Genomic DNA, 21,160 nt, shown 5'->3' on the forward strand with positions numbered 1-21,160 from the left:
GGAGTCTCTAGCTTCACTAGTTATCGAGATACAGAAGATAACACAAACCTCCATTTGAGCCGAAAACGCGTTTTTTCGCATTATTAAAACGGCTGTACCGGGAGTACCGAGCGGATCACAATTTTTTAAAATTTTTTTAGGTGTGAAAATATGTAGAAATAAGTGTACAAATTTGATTTTTTTTTTTAAATGGTGAGCGACCTTTCTGGATGATTTCACATGGAATGACCCGTCTGNGAATGACCCAGACCTGTTCTCTTGCCAGAGAGGGTGCCCTACAAAAACAAGACCGTAACTGGGAGTTTGCAGAAGACAACCATCTACTGAAATTGTGGCGCCTTCAAAAACAAAGTTCTCTGCATCATTGGAAATTTTCCAAGGTGCACACCGGTTTGCGATTTGCACACGGCTTTCAAACATCTGTACTTATATAATTATATGACAATTTTAATGGGGTTTTCGCAAATTCCCAGGTGGGCAAACATAATCTAATAAGTGCTTTATGGAGGGTTAGTTGAATGTTACCTCTTAAACGCTCATTTTCGAAGAGGGGGTAGACTAATAAATTCTCTGAAGGTCTTGGTTTTATTCATTTCCATGTGCAGTCTCCATATAACTCTTATCGATGATTAAACAGAGATTTTTTACATGATTCACGAAGGGGATATTCTTTCCGTTCAGTGTAAAATGAGCCTCAAGGGGTCTAAATCTCTGAGAAAAGTAGATGGTCTGAGTCGTTATTTTCATTGATACGGGTATTTATGTTCCATCGCTCACACTATATCTCAGTATCATTGAGACCTCGTTGCAGTTTTCTGAGAACATAACTTTTTATGCGGTCTGTGGCATACAGGTGTCATCAGCAAAGAATCCTGTGGCTCCCTTGCTTGTACAATATATCCCTTGGTCGAGACGGTCGAGACTCTGAATTTTCTCTGAGAAGAAAAGAAGCCAATGTGGATGATTAGACTGATCGAAAATTTTAATTTAGATAAATTATGTAGCAAGTCAATGTGCCGTGTTGTATTAAAGACTTTTTCGATATTCAAGGAGACCGCAGCCGTAGACATATTGTTGGAATCTAATGTGACATGGTGTGTAAGCCTCACGCATTTATACATCTTGCTGTGACGGGCACTGAAATCAAACTGGCTTGCATTAAAGCAGGCATCGACTTCCAATGGCGCCAACGTGCCTTTGGGATATTTTCAGGAAAACAAAAAACCTTCTTTAATAGCTTGCGCGCTGTTGACATGAGGCTAATCGGGCGTAAATTTCGAGGGAATTTTGGGTCCTTGCCGGGTTTCGGTAACATGACTTGCTTTCTTCCAGGACTTTAGAAAATAGGAAAGCCGAAGGCAGTGATTAAATAAATGTGTCAGATGTACAAGTGATCGTCTTGGACGTCTTGGAAGATGCCTGAGGCATTTGTTTGCAATACCATCAAGTCTACAAGCCTTTCTCAGTTTCAGTGAATTTGCTAGTTTGTGTATGTCACAAGGTGTTTTTACTTTTCCCAGCGGGGTGTAGTCTACAGATGCAAGCAGAGGTTGGACTTTTCTTTTCTTCACCTGTCGTTCATGGTCTTCATGGTGCTGAGGGTCATCACTCAGGTCGTGGCATGTGAAGTGGTTTTTTAAAGAATCCGCAATCGTTAGCTTTTTCGTTTGGGTGATGTTGGTGCCTTTGGGCCAACCGTTTTCATAAGGGATTTCACAAAACTGCTGTCTTAGAGAATAAGTATTCAGTAGCGTTCAGTTACGTTCAGTTAGCAGTGGGAAGTGTGGGTTGGGTGTGAACGGTGTGAAGGTGTTTGTTGCAGTTCATGGTGTTTTTTTTTTCCGTTTGTAATCGTTCTCACCTTTCTTAGCGTATTTGACCAGGTGGCTGATAGTGGTTGTTGCACGATTCAAATCATTCGGATGTAGTGTTGAGAAGTGGAAGTGTCAGGTAATAATGAAAATGATGCACGAAGACTCTAATGGCGAATCGACATTTGAGTTTGTTGAAAAGAGAGTGGAAGAAATGTCTGTTACTTCAAATGAAACTTTGCCAAGACCAGGTCCGTATTAATTTGTGTTCGTCGAATGTTATATTCAGTTATTACCAACAGGTTCGGAACAGCAGTTTGACACGGAAAGTGGCAGTTCCTTTGCCTTTGTGCTTCGTTCTGAATTGTTAGATAGGCCTTGTAGTTTGTAGGTTATCCAAGTTAAGTCCCAATGTGATGCAGCCGTATACCCTAAATAATGGTTAAGTTTTTATGATAATATATTTATACGTATCCTGCAGTTTGTATGCTTAAACACTAGGCGTGTTATAGGAGATAATGTTCTGTCACTTCTTGAACAAGTCCACTGAGAAGAGATAGTATTTGTGAACAAACTAAAGTAAGCAAATAGCCTGACAGAAAATATGTAATTGTGGAAGTAAAGGAAGGGAGGAAGAATATGGGATTAGCTGCTTGTGAGGGATGAATGGAGTATATGCTGTGAGCAGTATAGTTAGTACACTCAACTTTCTGATATACCAAAAGATTGACAGAAAAGTTGCAAGTACAGCAGGCAATGTTATTTGGGAAATTACTTGTAACATGAAAAAATCAAGGATACTTATCTTAATATTAATGAACTGGACAGATTGAAAATAAGAAAATGGTTAAAAATCTTATAGTATTCAGATTGTTGACAAATAATATAACAAGAATAAGAGCCCATTTCTATCCATTATTTCAGAAGTAAAATATAACCTGATGTCATCTTCTCAAATTTCTTCCAAATCTGAGATATGCTTTGTGTAGCAATTCTGTAATTCACACTTTTGAATGTGTTAATTGATGTCCAGGCATGTACACAAATTTCCTTTGCTGGTAGTGCTAAAGTAAGTGATTTTAATGTCATTAGAGTCTCTGAGCAGTGTCACATCATCATCTTCAGTACTGCCATTGAACATTACAGCAAGTGAGGGAAATTTACTATCTAGTGTAGCTCCACCTTCTGCACTTCCGAGTTTTGTGTCACCTTCAATGGGATCAGTAACTCATGTTGCTACCAGCACCACTCATCAGCCTATAACAGTGACACAGCCTGTGCCAGCATCAACTCATGCCTACCATCCAACTACATTCAGGTAAAGAAGATAGCCTTTTCTGTTATAAGGAATACCCAGTAAGAACCCCAAATGTAGCAGCTCTCTTAGGGACTATGAAATATGGATAAATGTTTGATGGTGATCATAGTGTGTGTATGTACAGTATTCCAAGAAAATTAATACTCTGACATCATACCACTTTTCATGAGCATTGTTAGCATACAGGTTGGTATATAATTTTAAAGCAATTAAACAAATATCATCTGGGGACTGGTGGTGGTCAAGGAGTAGGTGCTGGACTCCTATGTTGAAGGCCTCAGGTTCAGCATTGGCCAGATGCAGTGTTCATTCATACATTCATCCCTTTGCTCTACAACATCAAATTTTTGTGATTTTTGGGAGCCCCTGTAAGATTTGATATTCTCAAAAATATAATAAAATTATGGTCTTTTGTGACATGGTACCATTTGTGTTAGTAGATGGGTACCGGTGTTTCACAGGCCTCTACTGCTTTCATGTTTGGTTATATCCTGAAGGTGGAAGTAGCAGGTTCCTTTGAAATATTGGTACATATCTACCAAACAACATGGCATTATCCCAGAAGACCATAATTCTGGGTATCCAGTGCTCCCTCATGGCTAGCATCCCCTCTGCCAAGTTGCCATCACATGTGAAGAATGGGTAGAGTGAAATGTAAATTAATAGCTGCTGTTGGGAATTAGCTGTTAGATTATTCCTTACATAAATGATATAATGATACAAATTCCGTCCCAAGTGCAAACAATATATTATGTGTCCTTGATCTTGTTCACCTACACTACATGTTTCGGCCTCAGACGGCCATCATCAGGTGTATAACACTCACGTCGCTGTCACACTGCATTCAGCCCAAAATTTAACATTTAAAACACTTTTCTTGTTATTATCAACATCTACTTCGTTGATATCTGTCTGGATGTAGATTATTTTACACACGTTAATTTTGACGTACCTGTAGTAGCACTATAAAATCTTTAGTTCTAATTTTAAAATCTTTTAAAATTTTTTCTCTAAATTTTAAATTTAAAATTTTTATAGTGCTACTACAGGTACGTCAAAATTAACATGTGTAAAATAATCTACAAACCAGACAGATATCAATGAAGTAGATGTTGATAATAACAAGAAAAGTGTTTTAAATGTTAAATTTTGGGCTGAATGCAATGTGACAGCGACGTGAGTGTTATACACCTGATGATGGCCGTCTGAGGCCGAAACATGTAGTGTAGGTGAACAAGATCAAGGAGACACATAATATATTGTTTGCACTTGGGATGGAATTTGTATCATTATATCATTTATCGTATGGAGTGCAACAGGATGCTTAAATATAATATTGTATTCCTTACATGTCTCACATTCTGTTTCAGCTGTGAAGTGTGTGTTGGCCAGGCCTTTAGTACTTTAAAGTGGGCTGTAAACCTACCATGGATGTATTTCTTTGTAGTGAACTTGTAGAACATATTTCAAGGTTCATTCATGACGCCTCAGTTAAGCATAAATAATGAACCATTTTCTGTACTGTTTTCCCACTTAGTGGACCAGAATGTTTTATATGTTTCTATTGTATGATTTTGAGTGGTCTTCCTTTTCATATTTGTTCTAGTCCAGTGATCCCTCCTAGCAAAGGTGGAGATGTTTCTATGGTTCTACCCCCTGAGATAGGTCCAGCAGCAGCACATGCAGAAGGAAGTGGTGGATTGTTGGGGTGGGTGAAAGGTGCAGTTGGGAGTGGTGGTCTTCTTTCAAAAGTAGCAGAGAAAGCGAAAAATTCAGTGGACTCCATGATAACAACACTCGATCCTCAGATGAGAGAGTTTTTGTGTATGTAATGGTCTCCTTAAATTAAATTATACCCCATTTGTCTGCAGAAGTTGTAATTCTGTGTGAATGCACTGCTTGGTTATTCTTCATCTAGCATGGAACTGCTAACATACAGATGAAGTTTGGCACATTGATGTACACAACTTTTGTTGGTTAGAATATTTGAAGTCAGAAGATTGGCAGTAGATGTGTTCCTTATGCCGTTAAACGTTATTTGTCTTCTATGTAAAGTTCTGGCTTATACATAAATTGCCTTTGCTTTTTCAAGATAGGATCATGTATATTGCAACTATCTCCTTAGCATATACTTCAAGATTTGTTACGGGATTCATGTACCAGTCATGCCAGCTGGTACCAACACAAATAAAATTTAGCAGAAACTAAAATTAACTAGCCCAGTGTAACCTGTCACTACATCTAGATTTTTCAGGAAAATATTTTTCTAATCCAGCTTCTACAGCTGCAGGTTGTCTCTTGAGTACTGGACTATGCTGTGTTCATCCATACAAATTTTGGGGAGAGAAGAGGAATGCATGCAGGATATTGGTGGGAAAGAGACCACTAGGAAAACCAAGACATAAATGGATGTATAATAGTAAACTGGACCTTAGAGAAGTAGATTGGGGTGGTATAGACTGGATTGATGTGGCTCAGGATAGGGATCAGTGGAAGACTCTTGTGAAGACAGTAATGAATCTTCACGTACCATAAAATGTTGGGAAATTCTTGAGTAACTGAAAAACTGGCAGCTTCTAAAGAAGGGCTCAGTTCCATGGAATTAATTAGTGATAATAACATAATTTTATGGTTGTTATATTTACAATTTTTTTCAGATTCTGGAGGTGATGTGGATGTTGTAGTTGCTTCAGACAAGGAGGTGAAATTGAGCCCTGTTCGTGAAGCTTTCCAAGCTGTGTTTGGTAAAGCAACAGTTTCGTAAGTTATACTATTAAATGAACCTTTTTGAGTTCGTTACAATTATCGTGTTTCTGGACATTGTTCATCATCCTGTTAATATTCATCTAAAAACACGTTTTGCAGACTGAATTCTGTCTTGCTTTGTCAGGTGGAACCTACCCAGTTGTGCCGAATCACTAGAGCTAGACCTTATCTTCGGGTTTTAAGTAAGTAAAGCAGGATGAAGGATATTGTCCAGAAACGCAATAATTGTGTTATTATACCGTCATCAGAAACTTTCAGATCTTTTTGAGTTTAATTTTGGTTTCATACGTTTCTGTAGTTATTGCTTCAGATCACATTTTGTGGGCGTTTTTTCTCAGAGGTGGCGATGTATTGTAATTGGCTGTGTAACTGTCTGACAGAGGTTTGGCTGCACAGGCTACAATGATTGCGGCCCAACCTGTTGGATTTGCAGCAGGTGTTAAGGCAGCGGAAGAGAGGATATTAGCATTACAATCCACTGGGAAACTTCATCCAAAACAGCCTATTGTTGCTATAGAAAATTTCCTTGTTGAAGTTGAAGAAAACAAGTGAGTACTATGCATAAAATAAATACAGTAAATTTTCGTTCTGAAAAAAAAATTATAGGTGCCACAGTTGTCCAATTTTGTATAAAATTATTGCGATAAAAATTTTTCAGTTAACTATATGATATGTCTTGTAAAGCTATTATGTTTTTAGATTTTGAAAGGTGCTGATGGTGTATGACACTCAGGAATACTCTACCGTACTCTAGGGAATGTAATTGTTTACATTCCCTAGGGTACGGACAGCACTTTGTAAGATGAGGCACTGACTAAACAATTAACATTAATTTACTACATCTACATCACGAGCCTCCTATAAAATCTTATATACAAAAAGAAAAATATATATAGAATATTCCAATTTGTCCATAGGAAAGTACGAAAATACAAAACGAACGACTGATTTGATGTTATAAAACATCAATTAGAATTTTATTCTTGTTTTATACTATAACTTCTGTTTTTTTATATAATCTGATTTATTGTATTTTTATGTCAAGTGTTTTATATGTTTAATAGTACTGCAGTTCAGTGGTGTATATATGTTAACCATGTATTTGTCTGATGATGGCTATTAATAGCCGAAACATGTAGCAGAGCCATAGCTGGACATTGACCTTGTTATTTGTTGTGTTGTGACGGTTAATAAAAAAGTATATTGTAACACAACAGGATGCATGAAATGAAAATAATAACTTTGTTGTTGCTGGCGTTACCTAGCAAAGGCCGCTCTTTATACGGTCACTGCATAGCTACGGGTCTATATGCCACAATATTGTAACATGTTGCATTACTGAATACGCCATAGAGATCATTAATTGGTTTATTCAACAACCTACAAGTAACGGCTACAATTAATTATAACAATGTTACGGGTTTCCACACTTCAGTAGTCTACACGTTTACAATAGGGGAGCTATGTAAGTGTCCCTGTATCACACACTCCCAATTACACAACTACACACACGTCTGGTTCTTCTTTCTGTGAATGCTGCTATACTCCAACTGTAGGCTGCTGACTGGAGAACTGTCTTTGGCTGCTGATACACTTTAACTGACTACAACTGAACTCGCCGATGGCCACATTACAACTAACTCACGCTTACTGCTCAGCCGGCTTTTATTCCGTTCGCTGTTGCCTGTGCCTGCGTCAACAGTAGGAAGCGGTGCAGCGTCACAGTGTTTGCGTATAGCCTAGCAACGCTGTTACCTCACGCCATCTTACGTCACTGCGCGTTGCATGTTATGTCACTGTGTGGAGGGGGGTGACGGAGCGCTGACTCATCTGCCACGTCACTGTGGGGGGGAGGGGTTCTCCTCCATTGCGCAACAAGTCACAATATATTCACATACCAAACTTCTTTCCATTATACTAAATCTTGTTATTCATTATTAGGTTAAACATTTCTTTTGTCTAATTAATGGCCTACCCCTACTTAGGTTGTGGTTTAGTTCCTGTTTCATCTTGATGCAAAGCAAGTGTTGTGAAAGAGAGCGTCCTTCTGAGAGGCAAAATATGTTACAACTCTTTGGTGCACACTGATCCAAATCTCAGCTTGTAGGACAATTATAAAAATCTCCAACAGAACAAATTCCTGTAACAGTATCCCATACAACCTGTTGCATGTGTCAGATGTGTGGAGTAAGGAACATAAGTTGTTATATGTATTGTATCTTATTTCCATTAGTCTGTGGTCTGGTATTTAAGCTTTAGTTTAAATTATTTTCTAGGTGGTATGATGTAGGGGTATTAATGCTCAAAGACCCTGACCGAGAAATAAATCTGCACACATTTACTCAGCTCACCCCAGTGCCTGCTGCTGTTGTTGCTCTGGCTCAGGAGGACACTCCTAATGATTATCCTCTTCGGTGGTCAGGTTTGGCAGTTACCATTGGTAGCCTCATGGCTAGTAATTTGCAGGCAAGTAAAATACTTATGGAATAAAATTAATCTTAAAGAAATAGGATATGAAACTGTGGACTGGATACATCTGGCTCAAGTCATGTACCAGTGGTGGGTTTTTGTGAATACAGTACTGAGTCTTCAGGTTCCATTAAAAGATGAGAGATTTTTCTGTCATCTGATTGACTAATGCGACCTGGTGAAGAATTCTTCTCCGTTAAATTAATTTTGGGGAAGGTCATGGCCTATTTCTAGGTGTTATCCTGGCATTCATCTAATAATTGCTAATGATGTGGTTTAGTTGCAACTTGCACCATATTTGTATCAATAAATACTGCCCTTAATTGTGCACAGATTTATTTTCAGTGGGACTGCATTTGTTTTCTTCAATGGTTCTGTTTATGAATTACAGAATAAAACAATTTCTCTATTGTTTGATGTAGTTTGAAAGCATGGTATGAGTGAAAAATATAAAAAGTTGTTTTTTTACAGTGTTCTCCTTCTGTTATTAGAATAGCTAAATCAAGGAAGGCATAGTGAGCTAATCACATAGCTAGATGAGGAATACAGGTAATATGTACAGAATTTGGTGGGAAAATCTCATGCAGAGCATCACTTTGAAAACCAAGACAGATGTGGAAGGATAATACTTAAACACAGTTGAGGGAAATGGGTATGGCAGAGAGAGTTGGACCCCAGGAGTTTTAATATTGGATGGGTGGTTGGTTGTTTGATAAGAAGTTAGAGGATTGGTATGAGCTGCAAGAAGTATCAGACTTGTATCTGTGAAGTAAGACAGTTCTGTATGATTTTGTTTTCAGGTTCATCATTCAGAATGGCATCAAGCCCTGACTGGGGTTTCCAGGAGAGAGATGCTTTTGATAGCAGCCAAAGTATTAGCAGGGTTGTACAAGAACAGTATAGGTGGGAACATCATTTGAACAAACAGTTTTAATTTATGTGATACTGTACCTTTTTATTACAAGTGTACACAGAGTGGTTGCAGGTACAGTAATTTGGCAGATCTGTATTGCTTCTATTAGGAAATATGACCTACTGTAACTAGCAGTAAATATATTATGAGTAGCTTAAAAAATTCTTACTATTCCAGGTATCATGTTATAGTTTCTAAAATTTAGTATGCAGTAACACACTGATAATTTGAAATAGTAGTGACCAGAATTATTTCCTGCAGGTTCAAGGGACTGTTGTATTTGATTATTTATGAGGGCATTCTCTAAACCAATGGTAATGTTGATAATCAAGAAATTCCCATATCACCACATGGAACAGTGAAACATAAAATTAAACATCTTTTTACAAATATGTATTGCTGTAAAGTGATATCTTCCTAAATGATACCAAATTGCAGGTATTTAATTTCTAGGATTACTTTAAATATTTCTAAGAAGAGCTGTATTTTTTAGTGACACAAGTTCTATGATTAATTTGGTGGTTTTCCTACTGGCTTCTTTCCATGCATGATAATTTCCAAATTTCTCCTTAGTAATGTATTCAGATTCTTTATCATACGTCTAAACCGTCGTCTCCCTAGTGTGTCTTGAAATTTTCTAATGTTCAGCTTTTCTTATTGTGGAATTTATGATTCTGTTTTATGTCCTTTTGCTTTATGCATGTAAATATAAGAAGTGTCATTTCCATTGTTTTGATTTTTCTGCACACTAATCCATCAGATTATATTTAAATTTGAAAATAGTCTGCATAATAAATTGACATTTATGAAACAGTGGCTGGAACCTACAGTAAACGGAAAAGTTAGAATGCATTGAACCAGAATCACCAGTTGACTTTTCTTTCATTCATATAACCTGCACAGAAGTTTCATTTCATACGTAAGCATTGGCCCTGTGCATCTGTGAATGTTTTGCAGCAAAGTTGAATTCATATGTCTCCACTTCATGCTGGAATGTTTGCCTTTAGGAGTGCAGTATGGACCCATATGTCCCCTCAAAAGTAATGATACACTTAACCATTTTACTGCCAAATGCACATGTTAGAAATGTCAGAGCTGCTTTGGGGTTCATGGTGTTGCAAAGAAAACTCTACAATACTTCCTCAAATGACCTTCAACTCTCAGCAGGCATAGGTCATGTGGAGGCTTGTTCATCCCTCTATAAACATTGGTATGTCACACTTGATGCCATCTGTTTACAGAAATACTGTGCAAACTGATTAACAGTGAGCTGTCAGCTTTGTGGATCTTAACCCAAATACCTCAAGTTGATCTAATCAGTTTGTGGCATAGAAAGGTTTAGGAGTCATATTCATCCCTCTTATATCATAGATTCAGAACAGCTGAAATGTTTAAACTTGTATAACCATTTGCATTGGTGACAGCTGTATGGGCACAGATCATATACTGACATTCATTGTTATGTTATTGTCAAGTATGATGTTACAAATTACTAAATTGGTGTACCGGTATCCTTCTGTTTTTCATATAAGCTCATCATTATGCTCTGTAGTCTCATCACTGGCAGCAATTGTGACCTTGCTTTATGGTTTTCATTCTGTGCCCACTGTGGTGACCCTCCATGAATGAAGAAAGTTGTCTTCTGGGATCTGGCGCCGTGTATTCTTTGTTTCAGCTGACGTTTCGGAGGAACGTATCGCCTCCATCTTCAGGGCAGGTGAATTGGCTTGCGAACACAGAGAGCAGTAGCTGTAATGATTAGGAAGTGAAAAGCGCTACTTTATATAGGAAGAAGGCAGGGGGGGTGGTGGTTAGGGAGAGGGGACCAATGGGAACAGTGAAGAGCGATTAAGGCCATCTATGGTCAGGGGGGGCGAAGGGGGGGAACGGCCAGTGAATCCAGGCAACTTGGAGGTCAATGGCATGGAGGTTGCGGTTAGACAAGAAGAACCGGTTGGCTGGGGACAGGCTACTGACGTCAGTGACATGATTAACAGGGGACAGGCTACTGACGTCAATGACATGAAGAAGAGCTGGGGTGACTTGGTGGAGTTCTCTCATCTCTTCCCTCAAGAGAACTCCACCAGGTCACCCCAGCTCTTCTTCATGTCATTGACGTCAGTAGCCTGTCCCCTGTTAATCATGTCACTGACGTCAGTAGCCTGTCCCCAGCCAACCGGTTCTTCTTGTCTAACCGCAACCTCCATGCCATTGACCTCCAAGTTGCCTGGATTCACTGGCCGTTCCCCCCCTTCGCCCCCCCTGACCATAGATGGCCTTAATCGCTCTTCACTGTTCCCATTGGTCCCCTCTCCCTAACCACCACCCCCCCTGCCTTCTTCCTATATAAAGTAGCGCTTTTCACTTCCTAATCATTACAGCTACTGCTCTCTGTGTTCGCAAGCCAATTCACCTGCCCTGAAGATGGAGGCGATACGTTCCTCCGAAACGTCAGCTGAAACAAAGAATACACGGCGCCAGATCCCAGAAGACAACTTTCTTCATTCATGGAGGGTCACCACAGTGGGCACAGAATGAAAACCATAAAGCAAGGTCACAATTGCTGCCAGTGATGAGACTACAGAGCATAATGATGAGCTTATATGAAAAACAGAAGGATACCGGTACACCAATTTAGTAATTTGTAACATCATACTTGACAATAACATAACAATGAATGTCAGTATATGATCTGTGCCCATACAGCTGTCACCAATGCAAATGGTTATACAAGTTTAAACATTTCAGCTGTTCTGAATCTATGATATAAGAGGGATGAATATGACTCCTAAACCTTTCTATGCCACAAACTGATTAGATCAACTTGAGGTATTTGGGTTAAGATCCACAAAGCTGACAGCTCACTGTTAATCAGTTTGCACAGTATTTCTGTAAACAGATGGCATCAAGTGTGACATACCAATGTTTATAGAGGGATGAACAAGCCTCCACATGACCTATGCCTGCTGAGAGTTGAAGGTCATTTGAGGAAGTATTGTAGAGTTTTCTTTGCAACACCATGAACCCCAAAGCAGCTCTGACATTTCTAACATGTGCATTTGGCAGTAAAATGGTTAAGTGTATCATTACTTTTGAGGGGACATATGGGTCCATACTGCACTCCTAAAGGCAAACATTCCAGCATGAAGTGGAGACATATGAATTCAACTTTGCTGCAAAACATTCACAGATGCACAGGGCCAATGCTTACGTATGAAATGAAACTTCTGTGCAGGTTATATGAATGAAAGAAAAGTCAACTGGTGATTCTGGTTCAATGCATTCTAACTTTTCCGTTTACTGTAGGTTCCAGCCACTGTTTCATAAATGTCAATTTATTATGCAGACTATTTTCAAATTTAAATATAATCTGATGGATTAGTGTGCAGAAAAATCAAAACAATGGAAATGACACTTCTTATATTTACATGCATAAAGCAAAAGGACATAAAACAGAATCATAAATTCCACAATAAGAAAAGCTGAACATTAGAAAATTTCAAGACACACTAGGGAGACGACGGTTTAGACGTATGATAAAGAATCTGAATACATTACTAAGGAGAAATTTGGAAATTATCATGCATGGAAAGAAGCCAGTAGGAAAACCACCAAATTAATCATAGAACTTGTGTCACTAAAAAATACAGCTCTTCTTAGAAATATTTAAAGTAATCCTAGAAATTAAATACCTGCAATTTGGTATCATTTAGGAAGATATCACTTTACAGCAATACATATTTGTAAAAAGATGTTTAATTTTATGTTTCACTGTTCCATGTGGTGATATGGGAATTTCTTGATTATCAACATTACCATTGGTTTAGAGAATGCCCTCATAAATAATCAAATACAACAGTCCCTTGAACCTGCAGGAAATAATTCTGGTCACTACTATTTCAAATTATCAGTGTGTTACTGCATACTAAATTTTAGAAACTATAACATGATACCTGGAATAGTAAGAATTTTTTAAGCTACTCATAATATATTTACTGCTAGTTACAGTAGGTCATATTTCCTAATAGAAGCAATACAGATCTGCCAAATTACTGTACCTGCAACCACTCTGTGTACACTTGTAATAAAAAGGTACAGTATCACATAAATTAAAACTGTTTGTTCAAATGATGTTCCCACCTATACTGTTCTTGTACAACCCTGCTAATACTTTGGCTGCTATCAAAAGCATCTCTCTCCTGGAAACCCCAGTCAGGGCTTGATGCCATTCTGAATGATGAACCTGAAAACAAAATCATACAGAACTGTCTTACTTCACAGATACAAGTCTGATACTTCTTGCAGCTCATACCAATCCTCTAACTTCTTATCAAACAACCAACCACCCATCCAATATTAAAACTCCTGGGGTCCAACTCTCTCTGCCATACCCATTTCCCTCAACTGTGTTTAAGTATTATCCTTCCACATCTGTCTTGGTTTTCAAAGTGATGCTCTGCATGAGATTTTCCCACCAAATTCTGTACATATTACCTGTATTCCTCATCTAGCTATGTGATTAGCTCACTATGCCTTCCTTGATTTAGCTATTCTAATAACAGAAGGAGAACACTGTAAAAAAACAACTTTTTATATTTTTCACTCATACCATGCTTTCAAACTACATCAAACAATAGAGAAATTGTTTTATTCTGTAATTCATAAACAGAACCATTGAAGAAAACAAATGCAGTCCCACTGAAAATAAATCTGTGCACAATTAAGGGCAGTATTTATTGATACAAATATGGTGCAAGTTGCAACTAAACCACATCATTAGCAATTATTAGATGAATGCCAGGATAACACCTAGAAATAGGCCATGACCTTCCCCAAAATTAATTTAACGGAGAAGAATTCTTCACCAGGTCGCATTAGTCAATCAGATGACAGAAAAATCTCTCATCTTTTAATGGAACCTGAAGACTCAGTACTGTATTCACAAAAACCCACCACTGGTACATGACTTGAGCCAGATGTATCCAGTCCACAGTTTCATATCCTATTTCTTTAAGATTAATTTTATTCCATAAGTATTTTACTTGCCTGCAAATTACTAGCCATGAGGCTACCAATGGTAACTGCCAAACCTGACCACCGAAGAGGATAATCATTAGGAGTGTCCTCCTGAGCCAGAGCAACAACAGCAGCAGGCACTGGGGTGAGCTGAGTAAATGTGTGCAGATTTATTTCTCGGTCAGGGTCTTTGAGCATTAATACCCCTACATCATACCACCTAGAAAATAATTTAAACTAAAGCTTAAATACCAGACCACAGACTAATGGAAATAAGATACAATACATATAACAACTTATGTTCCTTACTCCACACATCTGACACATGCAACAGGTTGTATGGGATACTGTTACAGGAATTTGTTCTGTTGGAGATTTTTATAATTGTCCTACAAGCTGAGATTTGGATCAGTGTGCACCAAAGAGTTGTAACATATTTTGCCTCTCAGAAGGACGCTCTCTTTCACAACACTTGCTTTGCATCAAGATGAAACAGGAACTAAACCACAACCTAAGTAGGGGTAGGCCATTAATTAGACAAAAGAAATGTTTAACCTAATAATGAATAACAAGATTTAGTATAATGGAAAGAAGTTTGGTATGTGAATATATTGTGACTTGTTGCGCAATGGAGGAGAACCCCTCCCCCCCACAGTGACGTGGCAGATGAGTCAGCGCTCCGTCACCCCCCTCCACACAGTGACATAACATGCAACGCGCAGTGACGTAAGATGGCGTGAGGTAACAGCGTTGCTAGGCTATACGCAAACACTGTGACGCTGCACCGCTTCCTACTGTTGACGCAGGCACAGGCAACAGCGAACGGAATAAAAGCCGGCTGAGCAGTAAGCGTGAGTTAGTTGTAATGTGGCCATCGGCGAGTTCAGTTGTAGTCAGTTAAAGTGTATCAGCAGCCGAAGACAGTTCTCCAGTCAGCAGCCTACAGTTGGAGTATAGCAGCATTCACAGAAAGAAGAACCAGACGTGTGTGTAGTTGTGTAATTGGGAGTGTGTGATACAGGGACACTTACATAGCTCCCCTATTGTAAACGTGTAGACTACTGAAGTGTGGAAACCCGTAACATTGTTATAATTAATTGTAGCCGTTACTTGTAGGTTGTTGAATAAACCAATTAATGATCTCTATGGCGTATTCAGTAATGCAACATGTTACAATATTGTGGCATATAGACCCGTAGCTATGCAGTGACCGTATAAAGAGCGGCCTTTGCTAGGTAACGCCAGCAACAACAAAGTTATTATTTTCATTTCATGCATCCTGTTGTGTTACAATATACTTTTTTATTAACCGTCACAACACAACAAATAACAAGGTCAATGTCCAGCTATGGCTCTGCTACATGTTTCGGCTATTAATAGCCATCATCAGACAAATACATGGTTAACATATATACACCACTGAACTGCAGTACTATTAAACATATAAAACACTTGACATAAAAATACAATAAATCAGATTATATAAAAAAACAGAAGTTATAGTATAAAACAAGAATAAAATTCTAATTGATGTTTTATAACATCAAATCAGTCGTTCGTTTTGTATTTTCGTACTTTCCTATGGACAAATTGGAATATTCTATATATATTTTTCTTTTTGTATATAAGATTTTATAGGAGGCTCGTGATGTAGATGTAGTAAATTAATGTTAATTGTTTAGTCAGTGCCTCATCTTACAAAGTGCTGTCCGTACCCTAGGGAATGTAAACAATTACATTCCCTAGAGTACGGTAGAGTATTCCTGAGTGTCATACACCATCAGCACCTTTCAAAATCTAAAAACATAATAGCTTTACAAGACATATCATATAGTTAACTGAAAAATTTTTATCGCAATAATTTTATACAAAATTGGACAACTGTGGCACCTATAATTTTTTTTTCAGAACGAAAATTTACTGTATTTATTTTATGCATAGTACTCACTTGTTTTCTTCAACTTCAACAAGGAAATTTTCTATAGCAACAATAGGCTGTTTTGGATGAAGTTTCCCAGTGGATTGTAATGCTAATATCCTCTCTTCCGCTGCCTTAACACCTGCTGCAAATCCAACAGGTTGGGCCGCAATCATTGTAGCCTGTGCAGCCAAACCTCTGTCAGACAGTTACACAGCCAATTACAATACATCGCCACCTCTGAGAAAAAACGCCCACAAAATGTGATCTGAAGCAATAACTACAGAAACGTATGAAACCAAAATTAAACTCAAAAAGATCTGAAAGTTTCTGATGACGGTATAATAACACAATTATTGCGTTTCTGGACAATATCCTTCATCCTGCTTTACTTACTTAAAACCCGAAGATAAGGTCTAGCTCTAGTGATTCGGCACAACTGGGTAGGTTCCACCTGACAAAGCAAGACAGAATTCAGTCTGCAAAACGTGTTTTTAGATGAATATTAACAGGATGATGAACAATGTCCAGAAACACGATAATTGTAACGAACTCAAAAAGGTTCATTTAATAGTATAACTTACGAAACTGTTGCTTTACCAAACACAGCTTGGAAAGCTTCACGAACAGGGCTCAATTTCACCTCCTTGTCTGAAGCAACTACAACATCCACATCACCTCCAGAATCTGAAAAAAAATTGTAAATATAACAACCATAAAATTATGTTATTATCACTAATTAATTCCATGGAACTGAGCCCTTCTTTAGAAGCTGCCAGTTTTTCAGTTACTCAAGAATTTCCCAACATTTTATGGTACGTGAAGATTCATTACTGTCTTCACAAGAGTCTTCCACTGATCCCTATCCTGAGCCACATCAATCCAGTCTATACCACCCCAATCTACTTCTCTAAGGTCCAGTTTACTATTATACATCCATTTATGTCTTGGTTTTCCTAGTGGTCTCTTTCCCACCAATATCCTGCATGCATTCCTCTTCTCTCCCCAAAATTTGTATGGATGAACACAGCATAGTCCAGTACTCAAGAGACAACCTGCAGCTGTAGAAGCTGGATTAGAAAAATATTTTCCTGAAAAATCTAGATGTAGTGACAGGTTACACTGGGCTAGTTAATTTTAGTTTCTGCTAAATTTTATTTGTGTTGGTACCAGCTGGCATGACTGGTACATGAATCCCGTAACAAATCTTGAAGTATATGCTAAGGAGATAGTTGCAATATACATGATCCTATCTTGAAAAAGCAAAGGCAATTTATGTATAAGCCAGAACTTTACATAGAAGACAAATAACGTTTAACGGCATAAGGAACACATCTACTGCCAATCTTCTGACTTCAAATATTCTAACCAACAAAAGTTGTGTACATCAATGTGCCAAACTTCATCTGTATGTTAGCAGTTCCATGCTAGATGAAGAATAACCAAGCAGTGCATTCACACAGAATTACAACTTCTGCAGACAAATGGGGTATAATTTAATTTAAGGAGACCATTACATACACAAAAACTCTCTCATCTGAGGATCGAGTGTTGTTATCATGGAGTCCACTGAATTTTTCGCTTTCTCTGCTACTTTTGAAAGAAGACCACCACTCCCAACTGCACCTTTCACCCACCCCAACAATCCACCACTTCCTTCTGCATGTGCTGCTGCTGGACCTATCTCAGGGGGTAGAACCATAGAAACATCTCCACCTTTGCTAGGAGGGATCACTGGACTAGAACAAATATGAAAAGGAAGACCACTCAAAATCATACAATAGAAACATATAAAACATTCTGGTCCACTAAGTGGGAAAACAGTACAGAAAATGGTTCATTATTTATGCTTAACTGAGGCGTCATGAATGAACCTTGAAATATGTTCTACAAGTTCACTACAAAGAAATACATCCATGGTAGGTTTACAGCCCACTTTAAAGTACTAAAGGCCTGGCCAACACACACTTCACAGCTGAAACAGAATGTGAGACATGTAAGGAATACAATATTATATTTAAGCATCCTGTTGCACTCCATACGATAAATGATATAATGATACAAATTCCATCCCAAGTGCAAACAATATATTATGTGTCTCCTTGATCTTGTTCACCTACACTACATGTTTCGGCCTCAGACGGCCATCATCAGGTGTATAACACTCACGTCGCTGTCACATTGCATTCAGCCCAAAATTTAACATTTAAAACACTTTTCTTGTTATTATCAACATCTACTTCATTGATATCTGTCTGGTTTGTAGATTATTTTACACATGTTAATTTTGACGTACCTGTAGTAGCACTATAAAAATTTTAAATTTAAAATTTAGAGAAAAAATTTTAAAAGATTTTAAAATTAGAACTAAAGATTTTATAGTGCTACTACAGGTACGTCAAAATTAACGTGTGTAAAATAATCTACATCCAGACAGATATCAACGAAGTAGATGTTGATAATAACAAGAAAAGTGTTTTAAATGTTAAATTTTGGGCTGAATGCAATGTGACAGCGACGTGAGTGTTATACACCTGATGATGGCCGTCTGAGGCCGAAACATGTAGTGTAGGTGAACAAGATCAAGGAGACACATAATATATTGTTTGCACTTGGGATGGAATTTGTATCATTATATCATTTATCGTATGGAGTGCAACAGGATGCTTAAATATAATATTGTATTCCTTACATGTCTCACATTCTGTTTCAGCTGTGAAGTGTGTGTTGGCCAGGCCTTTAGTACTTTAAAGTGGGCTGTAAACCTACCATGGATGTATTTCTTTGTAGTGAACTTGTAGAACATATTTCAAGGTTCATTCATGACGCCTCAGTTAAGCATAAATAATGAACCATTTTCTGTACTGTTTTCCCACTTAGTGGACCAGAATGTTTTATATGTTTCTATTGTATGATTTTGAGTGGTCTTCCTTTTCATATTTGTTCTAGTCCAGTGATCCCTCCTAGCAAAGGTGGAGATGTTTCTATGGTTCTACCCCCTGAGATAGGTCCAGCAGCAGCACATGCAGAAGGAAGTGGTGGATTGTTGGGGTGGGTGAAAGGTGCAGTTGGGAGTGGTGGTCTTCTTTCAAAAGTAGCAGAGAAAGCGAAAAATTCAGTGGACTCCATGATAACAACACTCGATCCTCAGATGAGAGAGTTTTTGTGTATGTAATGGTCTCCTTAAATTAAATTATACCCCATTTGTCTGCAGAAGTTGTAATTCTGTGTGAATGCACTGCTTGGTTATTCTTCATCTAGCATGGAACTGCTAACATACAGATGAAGTTTGGCACATTGATGTACACAACTTTTGTTGGTTAGAATATTTGAAGTCAGAAGATTGGCAGTAGATGTGTTCCTTATGCCGTTAAACGTTATTTGTCTTCTATGTAAAGTTCTGGCTTATACATAAATTGCCTTTGCTTTTTCAAGATAGGATCATGTATATTGCAACTATCTCCTTAGCATATACTTCAAGATTTGTTACGGGATTCATGTACCAGTCATGCCAGCTGGTACCAACACAAATAAAATTTAGCAGAAACTAAAATTAACTAGCCCAGTGTAACCTGTCACTACATCTAGATTTTTCAGGAAAATATTTTTCTAATCCAGCTTCTACAGCTGCAGGTTGTCTCTTGAGTACTGGACTATGCTGTGTTCATCCATACAAATTTTGGGGAGAGAAGAGGAATGCATGCAGGATATTGGTGGGAAAGAGACCACTAGGAAAACCAAGACATAAATGGATGTATAATAGTAAACTGGNCCATGAATGATTTGCACTGTTCAGATGGTGAAGACTGGCAGGCAAATTCCTCATATTTTTCAGGTGAATTTCAGGCCCTTTGACACCTTCCTTACAGAGAAAATAATAATGCATTGTTTCACTGAACTAAGAACACAGATGCAATCTTACTTCTTGTCTGATATGAGTTGATGTGACAACAAAAGATCAGTTATTTCATGGGCCTGCTTGACATTGATAATGTGCAGAAATCAGATTCTCACATAGACCAATATCTAATCTTAATCATTTGGAAAAACAAAGTCGTAAAAAGGTTAGAAGATGTGCACAGTTTGAGACCATTAAATTCTCTGTATAATCAACAACAAATTATCCTGTTTCTCTGCAGTGGAGTCTCTGTGATCACATTTGAAAGTTTATAGAATCATAGCTGATGCTACAGACCTATAACTATGCTAATTATAGTACCAGCCATAAACATCAGTTTTCTTCATAATTGAATAATGTAATTTTATTTGAATCTCAAAGGTTGGTATAATGATTTTATGACCTCCACGAAAATGTTATGTTATTACAGAAGGGATGTGCTACAATAACACTCCACCCAATTCATCCTGAACCCAACACAGGCTTGTTACATCATGATCTAACCTAGAAGTCAAGCTTTAAAAAGTTAGTGCTTATACAGTACAATAAAGGAATTAAAATGAATAAACTTATTTTCCTACCAAGATGTGATTGTGCCTGCCAAGTGGAGCGATGTTGTTTGTTAGTATGCACTGGGTGAGAGCTGTGGACAGGAAGTGGGGTGCAAAATGGATGACTACAGTCAGACAATGAGAACAGTAAGAACTTACTGTAATATTTTTATGGAAAGAAGTTATCTTCAAATGTTGACAAGCTTTTGTCCAGTCTTCATGAATTATTTCACCCAGACTTTTCCGTGTCGTTTCTATAAATGCCATTAATGTAACGGAGAAAACAAGTATTTTTTTTAGTAAATTCCATATTAGTCCTGATGGAAGTGAACATAATAAAATCTTTTTCCTGCCAAATTCTTTCCACAGTGTAAATTAAGTTGTGATTTGTACATCTCAGTGTGCATTTCATTTTTCATTCTTCATTAACAGTAATTTTATTATTTTGGAGCCACATTATGAATCTTACAAGATCATGTAGTGGGAGGTTTACTTTTTTT

General features: G+C 37.8%; 2 protein-coding genes across 5 annotated transcripts; one reads left to right on the forward strand and one right to left on the reverse strand.

The window, feature by feature from the left end:
* The first annotated feature begins 1,224 nt into the window (after window positions 1-1,224).
* Window positions 1,225-10,059, forward strand: LOC111867086 (protein PRRC1). 4 transcript variants are annotated; one of them, XM_033752538.1, is made up of 7 exons: window positions 1,225-1,613; window positions 2,904-3,129; window positions 4,736-4,953; window positions 5,787-5,889; window positions 6,276-6,443; window positions 8,172-8,361; window positions 9,165-10,059. In XM_033752538.1, exons 1-7 carry the CDS (start codon window positions 1,538-1,540, stop codon window positions 9,282-9,284), a joined length of 1,101 nt encoding a protein of 366 aa, XP_033608429.1. In that variant the 5' UTR covers window positions 1,225-1,537; the 3' UTR covers window positions 9,285-10,059. The 4 variants fall into 4 exon arrangements, with proteins under 4 accessions (XP_033608429.1, XP_023712352.1, XP_023712347.1 ...); XM_023856584.2 differs by having other exon boundaries at window positions 1,230-1,549; XM_023856579.2 differs by lacking the exon at window positions 1,225-1,613 and adding an exon at window positions 1,620-2,062.
* A 2,566-nt stretch (window positions 10,060-12,625) lies between these two features.
* LOC111867095 (protein PRRC1) lies at window positions 12,626-18,243 on the reverse strand. Its single transcript, XM_023856597.2, has 5 exons — window positions 17,733-18,243; window positions 16,796-16,898; window positions 16,242-16,409; window positions 14,324-14,513; window positions 12,626-13,520 (listed from the first exon to the last, which is right to left on the reverse strand). The coding sequence occupies exons 1-5, from the start codon at window positions 17,986-17,988 to the stop codon at window positions 13,401-13,403; spliced, it is 837 nt and encodes a 278-aa protein (XP_023712365.1). The 5' UTR covers window positions 17,989-18,243; the 3' UTR covers window positions 12,626-13,400.
* Between the last annotated feature and the right edge of the window lie 2,917 nt (window positions 18,244-21,160).

The sequence above is a fragment of the Cryptotermes secundus genome, unplaced genomic scaffold, assembly GCF_002891405.2.
Source record: "Cryptotermes secundus unplaced genomic scaffold, Csec_1.0 scaffold205, whole genome shotgun sequence".
In the NCBI taxonomy this organism is placed as follows: Eukaryota; Metazoa; Arthropoda; class Insecta; order Blattodea; family Kalotermitidae; genus Cryptotermes; species Cryptotermes secundus.